The following is a 19,884-nucleotide window of genomic DNA, read 5'->3' on the forward strand; positions in this document are numbered from 1 at the left end:
GTTCAGAAACGTGTAGCAGTGAGCATGCAACTTCTGCACTCCACATTTGTGAAAAGGATATGAATGTATCAAAATTTTAATAGCTATTCTTCTTATCAGGTTAAAAGGACTTAAAATGTACAAGGCAGGCGTGGCACTGAATCTGAAGAGAGTTTTCCCTCTGTTTAATACTACAAAGGTCTGTGGAGAAAGAAAAAGAGAAATTATTAAAGCATGGGAATTAGTCACCACATGAAACAACATTTTTTCTAGGCAAGAAATAAATAAACTCAAATATACTTATACTTTTGACTTCCCAATTTGGTTTCTAAGGCAAGAAACCCTAAAGCTCCACGTCTCTCTTACCTTCACCTCCCTCCCCTGCCTTGCCCCAGATTATGTACATAATACACAGTGGGCACTGTCTTAGCAGTTTCATACATTTCTGTAAACTACTTTCCTTCTTTCAGAAATAAGCCATTTGAACTGTACCGGGGCCGTATCTCGGCCAGCTCTGGACAAGGTGCTGAAGTTCATTAATATAGGATTTATTTACTCCACGAATGTTTCCTAAGTCCCTACTACGTTCCAGGCAACGATCTAGGGGCTTGGGAAACAGCAGGGAACAAGGCTACCATGGTGTGGGGAGCTTATATTCCAATGGGGAAGACAGACTACAAATAAACACAATGAACAAGTAAATTATATACAAGTGCAAGTGCTATGGAAGAAGGAGGAAGATGAAGAAAGGGGAGTGCTGGGGTCAGGGGACGAGGGAACACAGAGGTGACAGTTTGAAAGGACATGGTCAGGGTACGCCTACTGAGAAAAAAGATGTAAGCAAAGACTTGAAGTTAAGTGAGAAGAGTTCTTCATTCCACCAATATATACCTACCAAGTCTGCTCTATCTGCCTTTTTTATTTTTATTTTTTAATGTTTATTCATTTTTTTTTTTTTAATTTTTTTTTCAACGTTTTTATTTATTTTTGGGACAGAGAGAGACAGAGCATGAACGGGGGAGGGGCAGAGAGAGAGGGAGACACAGAATCGGAAACAGGCTCCAGGCTCCGAGCCATCAGCCCAGAGCCTGACGCGGGGCTCGAACTCACGGACCGCGAGATCGTGACCTGGCTGAAGTCGGACGCTTAACCGACTGCGCCACCCAGGCGCCCCATAACGTTTATTCATTTTTTGGGAGACCGAGACAGCATGAGCAGGGGAGGGGCAGAGAGAAAGGGAGACACAGAATCTGAAACAGGCTCCAGGCTCTGAGCTGTCAGCACAGAGCCCGACGCGGGGCTCGGACTCACGAACTGTGAGATTATCTACCACTTGAGCTGAAGTAGGACATTAACTGACTGAGCCACCCGGGTGTCCCAATTCCATCTGCCTTTGAAGAGCCTCTATTATCACCCTTATCAAATTCATTCAACCATATTTTCCACCACAAATCTTCCTGTCTGGCCAAATGAGTACACGTTACAATAACTCGAAATGTTGGCCTCTGCTCACGTTGCTTGTCCGACCCAGAATGCTTTTCTAGTCTCACGAATTCAATTCAATCAAAATACTTTTGAGCATCTATTTTGTGTGAAACTGTATAAAGTTGTACTTTTAGAGAAGACATACATGTGAGCTAGTAATTATGATGCAGGGTAAACACAAAGTTCAATAACAAAAATACATGTAATGTATGAGAGGCAGCAGGAGGGAGAGTTTTCTCTCCCTTCGGGTAGGGAATGAAAGGGAGGAGAGTGAGCTGGAGGGTGGTCACAAAGGAAGGTAACTAGTATTTGGAAAGTTCTTTTTTTTTTTTTTTTTCAACGTTTATTTATTTTTGGGACAGAGAGAGACAGAGCATGAACGGGGGAGGGGCAGAGAGAGAGGGAGACACAGAATCGGAAACAGGCTCCAGGCTCCGAGCCATCAGCCCAGAGCCCGACACAGGGCTCGAACTCCCGGACCGCGAGATCGTGACCTGGCTGAAGTCGGACGCTTAACCGACTGCGCCACCCAGGCGCCCCCCTTTTTTTTTTTTTAAGTTCATTTACTTAATTTGAGACAGAGAGTGCAAGCGGGGGAGGGGCAGAGAAAAAGGGAGAGGGAGAATCCCAAGCAGGCTCCATACTCAGCACTGAGCCCGATGTGGGGCTCGATCTCCGGAACTGGAATGACCTGAGCTGACGGCAAGAGTCAGATGCTTAACTGACTGAGCCACCCAGGAGCTCCTGGAAGGGGTTTTAAAGGATAACAGGGGAAGGGCTGGCAGATAAAGGGCGAAAGGTTGGCAGGGAAAGGGAACAGCATAGTATGTATGGAGGCATAGTAGCACACAACCGCGGGCTGTTTTGGGGGAACTGACAAGTAATTCAGGGTTGCAGGAGGATAAACAGAGAAGGGGTGCAGCAGATTGTGAAGCTGGAGGTTCAGGGGCCCCACCAGACTGAGTTCCTAAGGAGACAAGGCCGGGGGCAAGCACACAGCACCAACACCTTACTAGCGGATGAAAGGGCAGATGGTCAAATGTTGGCCATGTTAAGTAGGCTTTTTAAAAACCATAGAGCAGTCCATGCTTGTAATTACATACAAGGCACAAGACTTAAGTTCTATCTCATTACCCAAAGATAAGCTTTGCTGCTTATATATCTTTTTTTGTATGTCTTTTCAGAACTTTTCTGTGTAAATACAAGCACACAGATACAGCCTTAAAAAGACTCTCTCTCTCTTGGATGGGATTGTACTATAAATACTCTTCTGCACCTTGCATTAAAAAAATGATCCCCCACAAAGAAAAGCCCAGGACCAGATGGCTTCACTGATGAATTCCACCAAATGTTTAAAGAATTAATACCAATCCTTCGCAAACTCTTCCAAAAAAAACAGAAGATGACACACTTCCCAACTCATTCTGTAAGGCCAGTATTGCCTTGATACAAAATTAGACAAAGATACCATAAGAAAAAAAAAATAAAACTAAAGACTAATATCCCTTGTGAATATAGATACAAAAGCCTCAACAAAATACCAGCAAACTGAATCCTGCCGCATATAAACAGGATTACAGGGGGTGCCTGGATGGCTCAGTTGGTTCAGTATCTGACTCAGTCTCAGCTCAGGTCATGATCTCATGGTTTGTGAGACTGAGCCCCGTGTCGGACTCTGAGCTGACAGTGCAGAGCCTGCTTGGGATTCTCTCACTGCCCCTCCCTGACTTGTGCTCATACATTCTCTCTCAAAATAAATAAATAAACATTAAAAAAAGTATTATACACCATGATCAAGTGGGATTTATCCCAGAAATACAAAGACGGTTTAACGTGTGAAAAATCAATGTAATGCAACATGTTAATAAAATAAAGGACAATAACTGCATGATCATCTCAACAGATGCAGAAAAAGCATTCGACAAAATCCAACACTCTTTCATTTTTTTTAATGTTTACTTTATTTTTGAGAGAGAGAAAGAGAGACAGAGTGCAAGAAGGGGAGGAGCTAAGAGAGAGGGAGACACAGAATCCGAAGCAGGCTCCAGGCTCTGAGCTGTCAGCACAGAGCTTGACGCAGGGCTTGCACCCACGAACCATGAGACCACGACTGGAGTTGAAGTCAGATGTTTAACTGACTGAGTCACCCAGGTGCCCCCCCAATGCTCTTTCATAATAAAAACACCCAATAAACTAGAAATAGAAGGGAACTTCCTTAACCTGATAAAGAGCATCTATGAAAAAACCACAGCTAACATCACATTTAATGACAAGACTGAAAGCTTCCTCCCAAAGAGCAGGAACAAGACAAGGATGTCCCTCTCACCACTTCTATTCCATATTGTACTGGATGTTCTAGGCAAGGCAAGTAAGCAAGTAAAACAATTTCTGTTTTCAGATGAAATGGTCTTGTATACAGTTAACTCTAAGGAATACACAGACACAAAACTAAAAACAAGAACAAAACACAAAACTATTAGAGCTCATAAAGAAGTTCAGCACGGATTCAAGATACAAGATAAATACATAAAAGTAAGTTGTATTTCTATATACTAGCAATAGACAATCCAGAAATTAAGAAAACAACTCCATTTACAAGAGCATCCAAAAGAACAAAATACCTAGGAATACATTTAATAAAAGAAGTATAAGATTTGTACACTGAAAACTACAAAACATCATTCAAAGAAATTTTTTAAAAAGACCCAAACCAGTGGAAAGACACCTTGTGTTCAGGGATTAGAAGACATAATGTTGTTAAGATGGCAATCCTCCCCAAACTAATCTACAAATTCAATGCAACGCCAATCAAAATTTCAACTGCTTTTTTTTGGGCAGAAATTAACAAGTTGAAAATTCATCTTCAATTCATATAGAAATGCAAGGGAACCAAAATAGCCAAAACAATTTCGAAAAATAAGAACAAAGTTGAGGACTCACACCTCCCTCTTACAAAGCTCACTACAAAGCTATAGTAATCAAGACCGTGGTACTAGCAGGGCGCCTGGGTGGCTCAGTCAGTTAAGCGTCTGACTTTGGCTCAGGTCACGATCTCACGGTCCGTGAGTTCAAGCCCTGTGTCGAGCTCTGTGCTGACAGCTCAGAGCCTGAAGCTTGCTTCAGAGACTATGTGTCTCTCTCTCACTGTCTCTGCCCCTCCCTGCTTGCATTCTATCTCTCTCTTTCTCTCTCTCAAAAATAATAAACATTAAAAAAAAGAAAAAAAGACTGTGGTGCTAGCATAAGGATAGACATATCTATCAACAGAACAGAACTGGGAATTCAGAAATGAGCCCATACATCTACGTTAATTGATTTTTTTTTAAGGGTGCCGAGGTAATTCAAAGGGAAAGAGTAGCCTTCAATAATTAGCGCTCAGACAATTGGGTAACCACATGCAAAAGAATTGAATCCGGACCTGTACTTCACATCTTATACAAACGTTAACTCAAAATGGAACGAAAACCCGAATGTAAGAGCTAAAATGATAAAACTCTTAAAAGAAAACAAAAGTGTAAATCTTCACATCTTTGGATTAGGCAATGGTGTCATATTTGTGACACCTAAGGCACAAGCAACCAAACTGAAAAGAGATAAATTGGACTTCATTAAAATTCAAAATTTTGTGCAAAATGACACTATCAAGAAAGTTAAAAAAAACCCCCACATAATGGGAGAAAATATTTGCAAATTGTGAATCTAATAAGGATCTAGCAGCCAAAATAGAAAAGGACTCTTAGAGCTCAGCAGCAGTAAAAAGACAATCTAGTTTTAAAACAGATTAGAAAAAGCAGACAAATGGCCAATAGGCACACGAGAAGATGTTCAACATCAAAAGTTTTTAAGGAAATGAAAATAAAACCACATGAGACAGCACTTCACACCTACCAGGATGAATATAATGAACAACAACAACAACATGGAAAAGAAAAAGTGCTGGCAAGGATATAGAGAAATTAGAACCCTCACACATTACTGGCGGGACTGTAAAATGGTACAGCCATCTTGGAAAACAGTTTGCCAGTTCTTTAAAAGTTAAACACAAAGTTACCGTAGGACCCAGCAATTCCTCTCCTAGGTGTATGACCAGAAGAACTGGAAACAGGTATTCACACAAAAACTCATACACGAATGTTCATTAATACATTATTCAAAATACTACTAAGCAGAAAGGACCCTGATGTCCATCAATGATGAATGAATAAACAAGATGTGGTCTATCATTATATAATGGGATGTCAGTCAGTCTTTAAAAGGAGTAAGATTCATACACATGTTACAACACAGATAAACCCTGAAGACATCATGCTAAGTGAAATAAGACAGACACAAAAGGACAGATATAGGATATAGGATTCCACTTCTACGAGGAACCTGGAATAGGCAAATTCACAGAGAAAGAAAGTAGAATGGAGTTTACCAGGGGCTGGAGGAGGGGAAATGGAGAGTGACCATTTAATGGATACAAGTTTCTCTCTGGGATGTTGAAAAAGTTCTGGAGATGGATGGTGGTGATGATTGTACAACATGGTGGATATATTTCTTTTTTTTTTTTTTTTAATTTTTTTTTTCAACGTTTATTTATTTTTGGGACAGAGAGACACAGAGCATGAACGGGGGAGGGGCAGAGAGAGAGGGAGACACAGAATCGGAAACAGGCTCCAGGCTCTGAGCCATCAGCCCAGAGCCTGACGCGGGGCTCGAACTCACGGACCGCGAGATCGTGACCTGGCTGAAGTCGGACGCTTAACCGACTGCGCCACCCAGGCGCCCCCATGGTGGATATATTTAATATCACTGAACTGGGTACTTAAAAATGGTTAAGGGGCGCCTGGGTGGCTCAATTGGTTAAGCATCTGACTTGTGGTTTCGGCTTAGGTAATAATCTGACTCTTGGTTTCATGAGTTCAAGCCCCGCGTCAGGCTCTGTGTTGGCAGCATGGAGCCTGCTTGGGATTCTCTCCCATTTCCTCTCTCTCTCTGCCTTTCCCCAACTCGCGCTCTCTCTCTCTCAAAATAAATAAACTTTATTATTACTTTTTTAACGTTTATTTTTGAGAGAGAGACACACACACACACAGAGTGTGAGCGGGGAGGGGCACAGAGAGAGAGATGGAGACACAAAATCTGAAGTGGGCTCCAGGCTTTTAGCTGTCAGCACAGAGCCCGATGTGGGGCTCGAACTCACGAATGGTGAGATCATGACCTGAGCTGAAGTCAGACGCTTAACTAACTGAGCCAGCCAGGTGCCCCAATAAAGAAATTTTAAAAAATTTTAATACAAAATAGTTAAAATGATACATTTTATGTTACATCTATTTTACCACAATAAAAATACATACATTATTACCTGAAGAGTGTCTAGTAAGGTGTTATTGATAAACTTTTAAAAATTAGCTTTATTCCAAGCCAAATAGTAAAATTAAGAATAGTAATAACTAAAAGTGGTTCCTAACCCATTCTGAACTTCAGAGTGATTTGAGGAGCTTTTTGGAAACTAAACACATCTGGACCCAGAAAAAGGGAAAGAAAGAAAGAAATTAAGGATTATACATGCCACAACATGGGTGAACCTTGAAAATCCTGAAAAGAATTCAGACACGAAAGGTCACATATTGTAGGATTCTACTTATATGAAAGGCCCAGTATAGGCAGATCTATGACAAAAAGTTGGTCAGGGGCTGCCTAGGGCTGGATGGAGAGGGGAATGGGGGAGTCACTGCTAACGGTCTCACTGGGGTGACAAGAATGTTCTGGAATTAGATAGTGGTGACAACTGCACGACCCGTGAACAAGAAACCAATGAAAAGCACACTTGAAAATGGCGAACTGTCTAGCTTGTGAATGACATCTCAGTAAAAAACACACCACAGCAACAAAACAAAACAGTGAACCATTTTAAGAAGTGTAAGACATATAAAAAGGTCTAAAGAATGATACCACTAACATCTATCTATGTACCCACCAGGAGCTGAAGAGCTAAGGCCTTACCGATACTGTTCCTTCCGGCACACGCTCCAAATATACCCCCTCTTCCCAGAAAGGAGGCGTGATTTTGAATTTCACCCTGAGGTCCCTTTTTTTTTTTTTTTTTTTTTAAATTTTTTTTTTTTTTCTCAACGTTTTTATTTATTTATGGGACAGACAGAGACAGAGCATGAACGGGGGAGGGGCAGAGAGAGAGGGAGACACAGAATCGGAAACAGGCTCCAGGTTCCGAGCCATCAGCCCAGAGCCTGACGCGGGGCTCGAACTCACGGACCGCGAGATCGTGACCTGGCTGAAGTCGGACGCTTAACCGACTGCGCCACCCAGGCGCCCCGTGAGGTCCCATTTTTTAATGAAATATCCCCAATGACTCTGACCTCTCCCTTTTCTGAACTTTTTTTTTTAAGAGTATTTATTTTGAGAGCGAGCGAAAGAGCACGCAAGTGGGGGAAGGGCAGAGAGAGGAGGAGAGAAGTCTAAGCAGGCTCTGCACTGTCAGTGTGGAGCCTGATGTGGGGCTCGAACTCATGAACCATGAGATCATGACCTGAGCTAAATTCGAACTGACTTAACTGACTGGGCCGCCTTTTTTTTTTTTTTTTTTTTTTTTTTTTTAACCCTTCTTTCCCGGTGCCTCCCCCCAACAGTTACTCCTGAAACTAGAGGGCAGGAATCAATCTCATACTTCCTCCCACGGTTCCAGGAGAAGGCTCAACCCATGCCACACACTCCCAATAAACAGCTGCTGACAGATTATTATTTTTTAAAAGATCCTTTCCTCTCATCTTCTGTTCTTTCCTTTGGTTATCTGGCAGTCACGCCTTTCTCTCCCAAGTAGGAAAGCAGTGCTGGTATTGAGCCACGTACACTCTGGAAATGCTCAATTCACTATCCCTAGAGACTGCAGTGCGAAATCGTTCTTCCTGTTACTAGAGGGTATTGGCTCCAGCAGGGCATGCTGCAGGGAAGCCGAATCCTAAAAGCAAGAGGGAGCGGTAGACCCAGGGTTAGGCTGAAAACAGGTCAGAGGCCGGGTCTTCCATATTTTGGCTACCCAAAGAAACAAAGACCCCGGGGCCTTTCCCGAAACCCCCTCTCTGAAGTACTTGTAGGCCTCTGTTTCTATAGCAACTCCCTCTATGAAAATGCCAAGCCTTTCAAATAACCTCCCCATTCAACCTCATAATATTCCTGTGAAGTATGGCTGAGGAGGGATTGTTATCCTCTATGCATTTTACAAAAGCTCAGGAGAGGGACACCACCTATTGAAGGTCACGCAGTCCAGAGCAGCATGTTATGCCAAGTTGAGAGCCTCTTTACAGCTTCTACTGTGCCAGATTGAGAGGCAGTTTAGCGGCAATCTGGCAGAGAATGAAACCGGTGTGGGGGATGGATTCTCTGGTGAATGAGAAATGTGAGCCCCTGGGGTACACTACAGAAAAGCCTAAGCAACAATGAAAGAAGTGCTGGCCCATGTCCCAGGATCTCAAAACCACCAGGCCGGGCCTTGACAACATCACCCACCTGCCTTAGAAGAAGACAGGGAAGAGGACTTTTAAAAGTAATGTCCCCTGCACCTTCTTATCTTTTAGTTTGATCGTGGTGGAAAGACAGGTCTCGAGGTGCCACCGAGGGGACTTCCTATCGCAGAGTCAGCATCTGCACATTAATAAATCTCTGCTGCCTGATTAATGAACAAATGCTTGTATGTGCGAGGTGAGCGACAAGAAGGAAAGGCAAAAGAAAAGGAAGACAGTAAGACACTGAAACTGTTAGCTTTGGTTGAAAAAAAACCAGGAGGCAGCTAAGATCCTGAATTAGTAAGGGCTGGCGAGGAAAGTAGGGATCTTCAATGAATTTTAAAACTACAGCTTTATAGGTATATGGGCTTTATTAAGAATGTTTTATTTTTTTATTTTTTATTTTTTTTATTATTTTTATTTTTGGGACAGAGAGAGACAGAGCATGAACGGGGGAGGGGCAGAGAGAGAGGGAGACACAGAATCCGAAACAGGCTCCAGGCTCTGAGCCATCAGCCCAGAGCCCGACGCAGGGCTCGAACTCACGGACCGCGAGATTGTGACCTGGCTGAAGTCGGACGCTTAACCGACTGCACCACCCAGGCGCCCCTATTAAGAATGTTTTAAATGTGAAGTAGAAATTTCATAATGAATCGTACTGAACACTGCACACAGAATAGTTTATCAGCACTCCTTTCTAAATATTTACATCCTAGATCTTCATCAAGTAGAAAAACAAGGTATTTTTTTCTATTCAAAGAGAAACAAACATATAAGCCACACTAAATTTCCTGAAATGAAGAGGAATCCTCCATACTTCAAGTAGCGAGTTGTATTACAATAAAATACACTTTTTGTTAAAATAATTATTTACAGGGGCGCCTGGGTGGCTCAGTCGGTTAAGCGTCCGACCTCAGCTCAGGTCACGATCTTGCGGTCCGTGAGTTCGAGCCCTGCGTCGGGCTCTGGGCTGATGGCTCAGAGCCTAGAGCCTGCTTCCGATTCTGTGTCTCCCTCTCTCTCTGCCCCTCCCCCGTTCATGCTCTGTCTCTCTCTGTCTCAAAAAATAAATAAACGTTAAAAAAATTAAAAAAAAATAATTATTTACATATACTTAATTTATATGCAGTTTTTCATAACTGCATATTTAGCATAAAACAAGATGGTGTTTGAACTAACACAAGTTCTCGAAGCTTAGGAATCTCCCTTTTGATGCTGGTCCGTGTGGTGCTTATATGAGAAATATAATAGTATATATCAGGAGTCAGCAAATTTGACTTGTAAAGAGCCACACAGTAAATACCGTAGGCTCTATGGGCCATACAGTCAACTCAACCCTGTCTCTGTGGTGCAAAAGTAACCTCAGACAATATGTAAACAAGTAAGAGTGGCTGTGTTTCAATAAAACTTTATTTATGGACAAGGAAATTTAAACTTCATGTAATTTTCACACATCACAATATATTGTGACTTTTGACTTTTCCGTAACCATTTACAAATGTACAAACCCTTGTGAACTCACAGGCCACACAACAACAAATGGCAGAGATGACCTGACCCATGGGACATAGGCGATTGATCCCTGTTATACACTAACACCAGTTCCAGACCTAGGCCAGACTGGCTGCATAGGAATTATGTGAGTAGCTTTTTAAAAAATGCAAATTCACGGGGCGCCTGGGTGGCGCAGTCGGTTAAGCGTCCGACTTCAACCAGGTCACGATCTCGCGGTCCGTGAGTTCGAGCCCCGCGTCGGGCTCTGGGCTGACGGCTCGGAGCCTGGAGCCTGTTTCGGATTCTGTGTCTCCCTCTCTCTCTGCCCCTCCCCCGTTCATGCTCTGTCTCTCTCTGTCCCAAAAATAATAAATAAACGTTAAAAAAAAAAAAAAAAACTTTAAAAAAAAAAATGCAAATTCACAAGTCCCACCCCAGAGGTTCTGATGCAATAAGCTGCAGAGGAATCTGTGCTCACCAGGATTTTGGGAACCACCAGGTCACCTCCCAGGTCCCTAAAACAGTGGGGTTTCAAAACACTTGTCTTAAAACACTTAAGTTCTCCTGCTTCAACTGCTTCTACCTCGCTGTACGGCCTGGACTGCATCTCTCTGGATCCGATTTTCCTTGTTTATAATATGAGAGAGAGGGCTGCCTGATGGGCGTGCCCAGGTCCTTTCCTGCTCTGACATCTGTGACTCTGATTTAGAAAATACGCAGAAGCATCCAAGATTAAGTATAACAAAGCAGCAAACCATACTTTGGAGGAGAAAGCCTATTATTATTTATTCTTTCACATTACATCTTGGTGGAACTCTCCTGAATTGGTTATTTTGCTCCTTCATGGGATACTCTGTCAAGTTCAGGGTCAACAGCATTTGATACTATCTTGAGAACTACACTTATGTGGGCAGGGGGCAGCAGGGAGCAGCCCCACGGCACAGCTGCCCACAGGCCGCATTCCCCTGCCCTATCTGCCAGGCTTTTAGGCTCTCTTCTCGGCAGGACAGAGCATACAAGAGAGAAAATGAAGCGGCCTGACTGGTGATGGGCTAACTAAAACAATATGTATATTTAAAGCATGCCCCATGCGTGGCTAATAAAATCTCAGTAATCATCATTAAACTGCTGATGAGAATCCAGAAAAGGAGATTCGTCCCTTGTTCAAACACTGGATTCTTCAAAGCCCAGGATGAGTGGAAAGGAAAAGCAGGCGTTGGATTCTTACAAGAATACTTCTTAAGCAAGAATAACTTGGTGTCCATGCAGTCCAATAATATTTTACCTAATCTGTCTTAAATTAGATCTTTGTGAAGTAAACGAGTTAAAAGGAAAACTGAAATTGAATTGTGGTTTACTGCCCAAGGGGAAATATCAGTTTATAAAAACAGCCACTGAATGCGTTTGAACACAAGGCCCATTAAGAGCAGTGGAACAGCTCTTAATGAGTTATGGCATGGAGAATTAATAAATATGTCATTCGGGCATAAAATGAACCTTCTGAAAAGCACAGGCTTTTCATTTCCAATTAGCAACGTGGGGCTTGGAGCGTAGGATGGAGGAGCTTCACCACTGCTAATTCAGGGTAAGATGTATCCTCTTCCGGGTCTACGATAAGGGAAAGGGACACTGTGTAAGACCAGGTACGAGCCCATTCCTACACATGCCACACAAATCCTGGCATACTGCAAATGCAATACAATAAATCTACACAGTTACCAAAGCACTGCAGTGCAGCCAACTTATTAGCATTTCCTCACCCTCACCCCAGGATCAGATTAACTTTTTTAATCACACAAAAAGTATAGATTGAAAGGACATTACAGAGAAGAGTGCTCAACATAGGGTGGACTATATCACAGAACAGAAAGCTTCTTAGAGAGACAGGTTTATTACCCAGCCCCTGGTTTGCTGTGGGACACACGGCTCAGGAGAGTGGCTCTCCACTCAACCAAGTTCTCCCTCTCCTGTGAGGTCATCATCTCAATTAAGGCAAAGGTAACCTGCAGGTACCTGATGACCTTCTGGCTGTAATGAACACTGAGGGGCCCAACAAGAAGGCAGCTGAAAACCAATGTCCTCTGAGTCTATCTAGCTATAGCTGTTACTGACACTGACTTATGACTGTCTCCCAGAGTTTGGGCCATAGATCTTAACTGTTTTGATCTCTGGCACTGCCCAACCCTCTTGTTTTTAGCTGCCTTCTCTAGCCTTCAATTCTTGCCTGCCTAAACCTAACATATATACCTTATTCTCCCAGACCTATGTACCTCTTCTGTACCAGGCAAGTGGCCAGTTTGACTTACAGTAGTTGTTAGCTCTTCCTGCCTAACTCAAACTGTTAATTCCGGTAACTTCTACCAGGGGCAAATCCTCTCTGCCTATTGCTTTCAGAGTGTGCATGCACAGAGTGGTCTTCTATCCAATAATAATACAAATACAGCTGATCTGCAGGGCAGCTACAGCAGTAGTAAGGGCAGGAGTCAGGTATCCGCTGGTCAACAGTGGTTTGGCATTTGACTTCTAGCTATAGAGCCAATATGGCAGGCAACAAGCAAATGTCCTCTCAAAGTTTCCCTGCTTTAATAAAGGAAAATATAATGCTGAATCTAAATAGGTTCTAGGGGCGCCTGGGTGGCTCAGTCGGTTAAGCATCTGACACTGGCTCAGGTCATGATCTCACAGTTCGTGGGTTCGAGCCCCACGTCGGGCTCTGTGCTGACAGCTTGGAGCCTGGAGCCTGCTTCTGTGTCTCCCTCTCTCTCTGCCCCTCCCCTGCTTGTTTCCTGTTTCTCTCTCTCTCTCTCTCTCTCTCTCAAAAATAAACAAATAATCTTTAAAAAAATAAAAAAATAAACAGATTCTACTTCAGACCAGGAAGGTGTTCAGAAGTAAATGGCCTGTACTGTCAAAACAACTACCTCATGTTGAAAAGAGTCCAGATGCCTTTCTTTTTTTTTTTTTAATTTTTTTTTTTTAACGTTTATTTATTTTGAGACAGAGAGAGACAGAGCACGAACGGGGGAGGGGCAGAGAGAGAGGGAGACACAGAACCGGAAGCAGGCTCCAGGCTCTGAGCCATCAGCCCAGAGCCCGACGCGGGGCTCGAACTCACGGAACGTGAGATCGTGACCTGAGCTGAAGTCACGACGCTTAACCGACTGAGCCACCCAGGTGCCCCCAGATGCCTTTCTTAATCCCAATCTGCTTAGTGGGCCCCTCAGGTGAAATCACAACTTTAGTCCCAGTATGCCTCAGGAAAGGCTCCAGCAAAGGCACAGCTGGCCTGAATTTCTTCAGTACCTGTGTCCTGGTACTAAGCCGCCTTTAGAAATACTGAACTCAAGCAGGACATGAGACACGGACAAATTCTGATTAGGCTTGTACTTCTGTTTGAACTATGAATATTTAGAGCCCTCATCTTCCAAGTCTCTATTCCACTACCCTGAGGATTGAGCAAGAGAGACCTCTAAATCCCAAATTTATGTTTTTATTGCTTTGGGTCATTGATAACTATACCATGAACTTACCTGAAGAGTAACAGTGAATATGCATTAAGCATTTACTATGTGGCAGGCACCCTACTAAGATGCCTATACAATATCTGTCACCCAGCAATGGGTAGGTACTATTTTACAGATGATGAAATTGAGGTGGAAAGGTCAAGTAACTTTCCCAAGACCGCACAATTATTAAGTGGCAAAACTTAAAATCGAACTGCGGCGATCTGACTCCAGAGTCTCTGATCTTAATTGTCATACCGTACGGCAATTTTAAAAAGCTTCAAAAAAATCTAACTCCTCACTTTACAGACAAGAAAGCAAGCAGAGAGAGCTCTGTGCACACTGACACCACAGAGCTGAGGTTTACCAGGTCCCAGGTCTCCTGGCGTCTGGTCCTGAACGCTTTTCACCACCCCAAGTCATCTAGTCCAATCCTTGGGTCAACGAAGGAATCTCTCTTGCTTAATACCTTTAACTCCGGCAAAAAGCAAAGCCCCTGCATGTGCCTCAGAGATCACAGCAGCTGGTTATGGTCTTTGCCCCAAATTAAGCCGGATGAAGGCAATGCTGGTGCCACATCTATCTGTGGCTTTGCTGTTTTCCAGGTGCTTCTGTATACACTTTCTCATTTGGTTTGACCTTATAACCTCGTGCCCTCCAACCCACACTGGGAGCAGCTGACACCCTTCCTGCCCATATCCTGGTCGCAGGAAGCCATACCTGGCACCACAGCAGTGCTGTGTACCTGCTCCAGCGCTGAGCCAGCATGATGCTGCTCCCCAAGGCCGGGCAGCTCCGAACCTCCTACATGGCCTCTCTTCCTCACTGCCCTTCAAGAGGAGGTGGCCTTTGATCTTCTTCCCCCTTACCCTCTTAGGGAACACAGACTGCAGCTGCTATGGGGTAAAGCAAAATGCATGCTTATTATGTAAAGTGTATTAACCCCTCTAGTCACTGTATTCGTATTCCAGAATATTCTATATTCTCGCTCTCTTCTTTCTTAGAAAGCAGCAGAGAGGTTTCTATAGAGGCTTTGATACAACAAAGACCTGGATTCAAGACCTAGCTCTGTTGCTTATTAGCTGTCAGGGCCTTTGTCAACTTATTTAGGTTGCTAAGACTCAGGTTTCTCACTGATAAAACAGGGATAATAACCAACACTAGCTACTTTATCAGGTTGTGAGAATGAAATACAGAGTCACAAAAAGTACTTACTACAGTACCTGGCACAGAATAAACACACAATAAACGTGACTATGATGCTGCCACTGCCACTCCTGCTCCTTGGCTACAAACACGGGCTGGCCGTCAGGAGACTTGAAGGGCATGGGGCCCCTGGGGGGCTCCATCAGCTAAGCATCTGACTCTTGATTCTGGCTCAGGTCGTGATCTCACAGTTCACAAGTTCGAGCCCTACACTGAACTCTGCACCGTCAGCGCAGAGCCTCCTTGAGATTTTCTCTCTACCTCTCCCTCTGCTCCTTCCCCATGCTAGTGTGTGCACGCACATGCACACGCACGTTCTCTGTCTCTCAAGTAAATACATAAACTTAAAAAAAAAACGAGAGGGGTGCCTGGGTGGCTCAGTCGGTTAAGCGTCCGGCTTCAGCTCAGGTCACGATCTCATGCTACGTGGGTTCGAGCCCCGTGCCAGGCTCTGGCCTGTCAGCACAGAGCCTGCTTTGGATTCTGTGTCTCCCTCTCTCTCTGCCCTATCCTGCTCCCACTCTGTCTTGCTCTCTCTCGCTCTCTCTCTCAAAAATAAACATTAAAAAAAAAAAAAAAAGGAGAGTCTAAGGACTAACATTCACATTAGTTGCTATTCACACACCTGGCAGAAGCCAGTAGGACAAGGTAGAGCAATTCTCCAGAGTCACTAGGAGACACCTGTATGGTTGCACTGGTTCAAAACAGGCCCCAGAGCTTATGTCAAACCTAGGAACTCTGGAAGGAGGAGTAAATAAAAGCTGCCTAGTATGCACACACTGGGATCCAACTTGCCTTTCCACCTTTGGCTCCTGTCATAGCCAAAGTAGTGCTCTCTAGTCACAAGTAAACTCACGGTGTGAAACAATTCAGCCTTTCCTATGCCTCTCTGCCTTTTCAGGCACCGGTCTTTATACCCAAACTTACTCTTTCTTCTCTTTTCCAACAGGTGGATTTTTTAAAACCATATTTTATATGGTATACGTTAAGGTCCAGCTTAACCATCACCTCCTCTCTGAAGATGGCCCCATTCCACTGTCTCAAACAGAATTATCCTTCCTTCCTGTGTGTCTCCACTCCACACCTACTCCTGTTAGAGCAGTTAATGTGGTACTGTCGCTTTTGTTTACACATCTCTGTCTCTCGCTGGACCCTGAGATCCTTAAAGGCAGGGCTATAGCTTCCAACTACCGTTTCTCAGCTCAGCAAGCAGAGTGCAGAATACGATGCCCATCTGGCATAAGGTAGAGAGCTCACATGTGTTTACTGAGCATATGAATGAATCTCTTAGACTTGAGGAAAGGATACCATACTAACTATACAACAAACCTATAACTTTACACAACTTTCTGCTAGGTGCCTAATTGACCTTTTCCACCCTTTAGCTCATCCTCCCGTAAGAATTGTTTTAGTTTGAAAAGTCTTCTCATCTTTTCTATGTCTTTAGATACAATGCTAAAGATATAGCATGAAGTAAACAAATACACTTAAAAAAACGCCCAAAACACCACATACTGGCTTCATATTGTGGCAATGTAAAATGACAGAAAATTATCTCAAAATGACAGTAGAAAACAAAAACTCAGTCTGTAATATACTCCACAGAGACAGCATGGTATGGTAGAAAGACCGTGAATATTAAATCCTACATCCCTGGAACTTAAATCTGGCTCTGCCACACACCAGCTGAGGAAATGTGAACAATTACGATTTCTGAGCCACGATGTTTTCTTACTTACAAAAATATGCAACATTCTACTGACAGCTCCCTAACACTGGTCACCCGTAAGGACTGCAGAAAATTGGGGAATCAATAATGATATCCAGAATTTAGCTGGTGTCATCCACTAAAACAGCAGATGAAAGCAGCGGGTTTAAGGGGGAGAAAGGAGTTCAATTTTGAACACACTGAGTTACCTGCAGGAAATCCAGAGAGAGATGGCTGGCAAGGTGTTGAATATTAAGGCGCGTTCTAGGCTGGAAATACAGTTTCAGGAGTACTGAGAGTATGGGCGACATCACCCAGGGAGAGCGTGCCAGGAACATGGGCCAGGTACGGAACCCGGGAGAACACCAACGTTTAAGGGAGAGGAGGGGGAAATGGCAGAGGAGGAGTAGTCTGAGATATAAGGAGAATGCAGCCAGGAATGCAGGAAGTAAAGAAAAGAGCTGCAAGAATTGGGGAGCAACCAACAGTATCAAACACAGCACAGAGCTCCGGTGGGATAAGAAGTGAAACAACATCCGATGAATTTGGCAATTTGACATCACAGAGGATCTTATCTTGAGAATGCCAGCGGAGAGGGAGGATGCGGGTGAAGAAGCGGGTGGGAGGTTTGTAGGTGGTGATGCTGAGTAAAGGCTACTCTTTGAAAGTTGCAATGGCAGGAGAAGAGTGGTTAGACTAGCTGGGGATGTGGGGTCAAGTAAGGGCTCATTACAGTGCGAGAGGCTTTGACAGTGTTTAAAGCTGAGGGGAAGGAGCATGTGTGAAAAGGGAAAGACTGACAGAACAGTGTCACAGCACAGAACAGTGAGAGGAAAACTGAGAGAGGGAAGTTCTAGAGAAAGTTCTAGAGAAAGTCCCCTGGATGGGGACTGACCCTGAACAGCAGACAGGAGATTTCATCCTCTGAAATTGGGGGAATCTTTTATTTAAACTTGAATCCACAGGCCAAAGTCTGTAGCCCCAACAAAGTCTCTGGAACAGGAGTGCCTCCCCAGAGCTTATATGGAACATTCTACTGCTAGGTTCAGAGGTGGCAGAAATTGTCCTATAAGGGGGCAATCCTAATCTTGAATGGTGTCAGACAGGGTTATATGTAACGAACAATATGTAAAGAATTTACACCTCGTATGAATTTGGAAGCAATGCGTAAGAGAAGCGTTCCTCTGCATCAGGACTTTACGGGCTTACTCTCTGACGAAGAAAGGATTTAAAATATGGTTAATTATCATCAGAAGATGATTGATATCACCTTGATTTTGAGACATCCTCCAACATTTCAATGGTCATTACTAAATAAGTCGTTCGACAGGTCAATTTTTATTAAAACAAAAATGTTTCACACCCTGGAAAAAACTATCAGAGACTAATCCCTCTGATAGTGGAATTTTATGACTAAGGTGATTAGCTAATAACACACATTCCAGAATTCAGGTACAAGGTGTCTTTCTCACTAATGTGGCTACTGGTGCAAGGACTTGAGAAGACCTGAGGCTCTTTTCTGGAGAAAATGCTAGGTTCTATCTGCAGATGGCCCGGTGACTCACACTGATGCTGAAATGTACTGGACCCCTGCCTATGTAAAAATCGAAGACTGGCAAAATGTCTCAACAGAGTGACGATCCTGGCTTTTAAGTAACTCAGAAGATCGGCATTATGGGTCATTTTAAAGATTATAATTTAGTGCTTGCTAAAGGCCTATTTAAGACACCGAGTATTTAGACAGCATGTAGCCTTTGATTCTTCTGGATTCTCCAAGTTTAGTCTCCATACCAAGTTAGAGCACCACAACCTCTCAAGTACCTGGACCGTATTATCTTTAATGCACTCACCATTATATGTAATGATGAATTTCTTTACCTGTTTATTATCTGTCTCCCCAACAAAAACTAAGTTTCCGGAGTAGCATAAAGAGATCGTCTGATGGGGGCGCCTGGGTGGCTCAGTCGGTTGAGTGTCCGACTTCGGCTCAGGTCATAATCTCATAGTTTGTGGGTTCGAGCCCCGCATCAGGCTCTGTGCTGACCGCTTGCTCAGAGCCTGGAGCCTGCTTCAGATTCTGTGTCTCCTACTCTCTCTGCCCCTCCCCCATTCACGCTTTGTCTCACTCTGTTTCTCAAAAATAAATAAATGTAAAAAAAAAAAAAAAATTAAAAAAACAAAAAACAAAAAACAAAAAACAAAAAAACAGAGATCGTCTGTTTTGTTCCCAAGGGCATGGAGCAGAGCCTGGGCATACAGAAAACGCTCAATAACAATGTATCAGATTATCAAATGAATGACTGAATGCTAGACTCTTCCTTAGCCCTCCACAATCAATCACAAAATCCTATCAACTTATCTCTGTAACACCTCTTGACTTCATCCACTCCCTTTACTTTTCACTTCCACCATCACACTTTGGACCCTCACTACCCCACGGCTGGTCTCTGTCCCAGTTCTCTTTCCATCTGGTCCACCGTACGTACCACGGCCACATTCACCTCCCCCAAGCACAGCTTCAATCACATCTCCTCAGTCCCCGACACCGTCAGTAGTTCTCCACTACTTGTCAAGTAAAGACCAAAGTTCCTGGCCTCACACTAAGTCCACCGTGATTTGGCTCCAGCTCTCCCCTCCCAGCCTCATCTCCCAAGGCTCCTCACTCATTTCCCCACATTCCAGCCCAATCAGACCCCTCAGCTTTCTCCTCCACTGTCCTACACCCTGGTCTCTGAGCCTTTGCTCATATTGTTCTTTCTGCCTACAATGTTTCAGTCTACCCTTCTTTTCTAAACTCCGAAGCCTGATTCAAATACTACAATTACAATGAGGTAAGTAAGGCCCTTTCTGGGCTCCCTTATCAAAAATAGTATATTATACACTACCATGTTATAAGCTACTTCAGGGTAAAGAGTGGACTTCATGAATCTTTGTTTCCCCAACAGAATCGAACAGACTGCTCCACCCCTGCAATGCCTCCCATATAGGAATGCTCAAGAAG

General features: G+C 43.6%; 1 protein-coding gene across 8 annotated transcripts in view; it reads right to left on the bottom strand.

Annotated features, from left to right (window-relative positions):
* The window catches only part of SCN8A (sodium voltage-gated channel alpha subunit 8), a 180,314-nt gene that overhangs the window by 96,000 nt on the left and 64,430 nt on the right, over positions 1 to 19,884 (bottom strand). For all 8 annotated transcript variants that reach the window (XM_086713355.1, XM_086713360.1, XM_086713357.1 and 5 more), the window contains exon 3: positions 61 to 180. In XM_086713355.1, the coding sequence (XP_086569481.1) occupies positions 61 to 180 (120 nt within the window). The remainder of the gene's footprint in view (positions 1 to 60; positions 181 to 19,884) is intronic.

Source organism: Puma concolor, chromosome B4, assembly GCF_028749965.1.
Source record: "Puma concolor isolate L17-30 chromosome B4, mPumCon1.1.hap2, whole genome shotgun sequence".
NCBI lineage: Eukaryota > Metazoa > Chordata > Mammalia > Carnivora > Felidae > Puma > Puma concolor.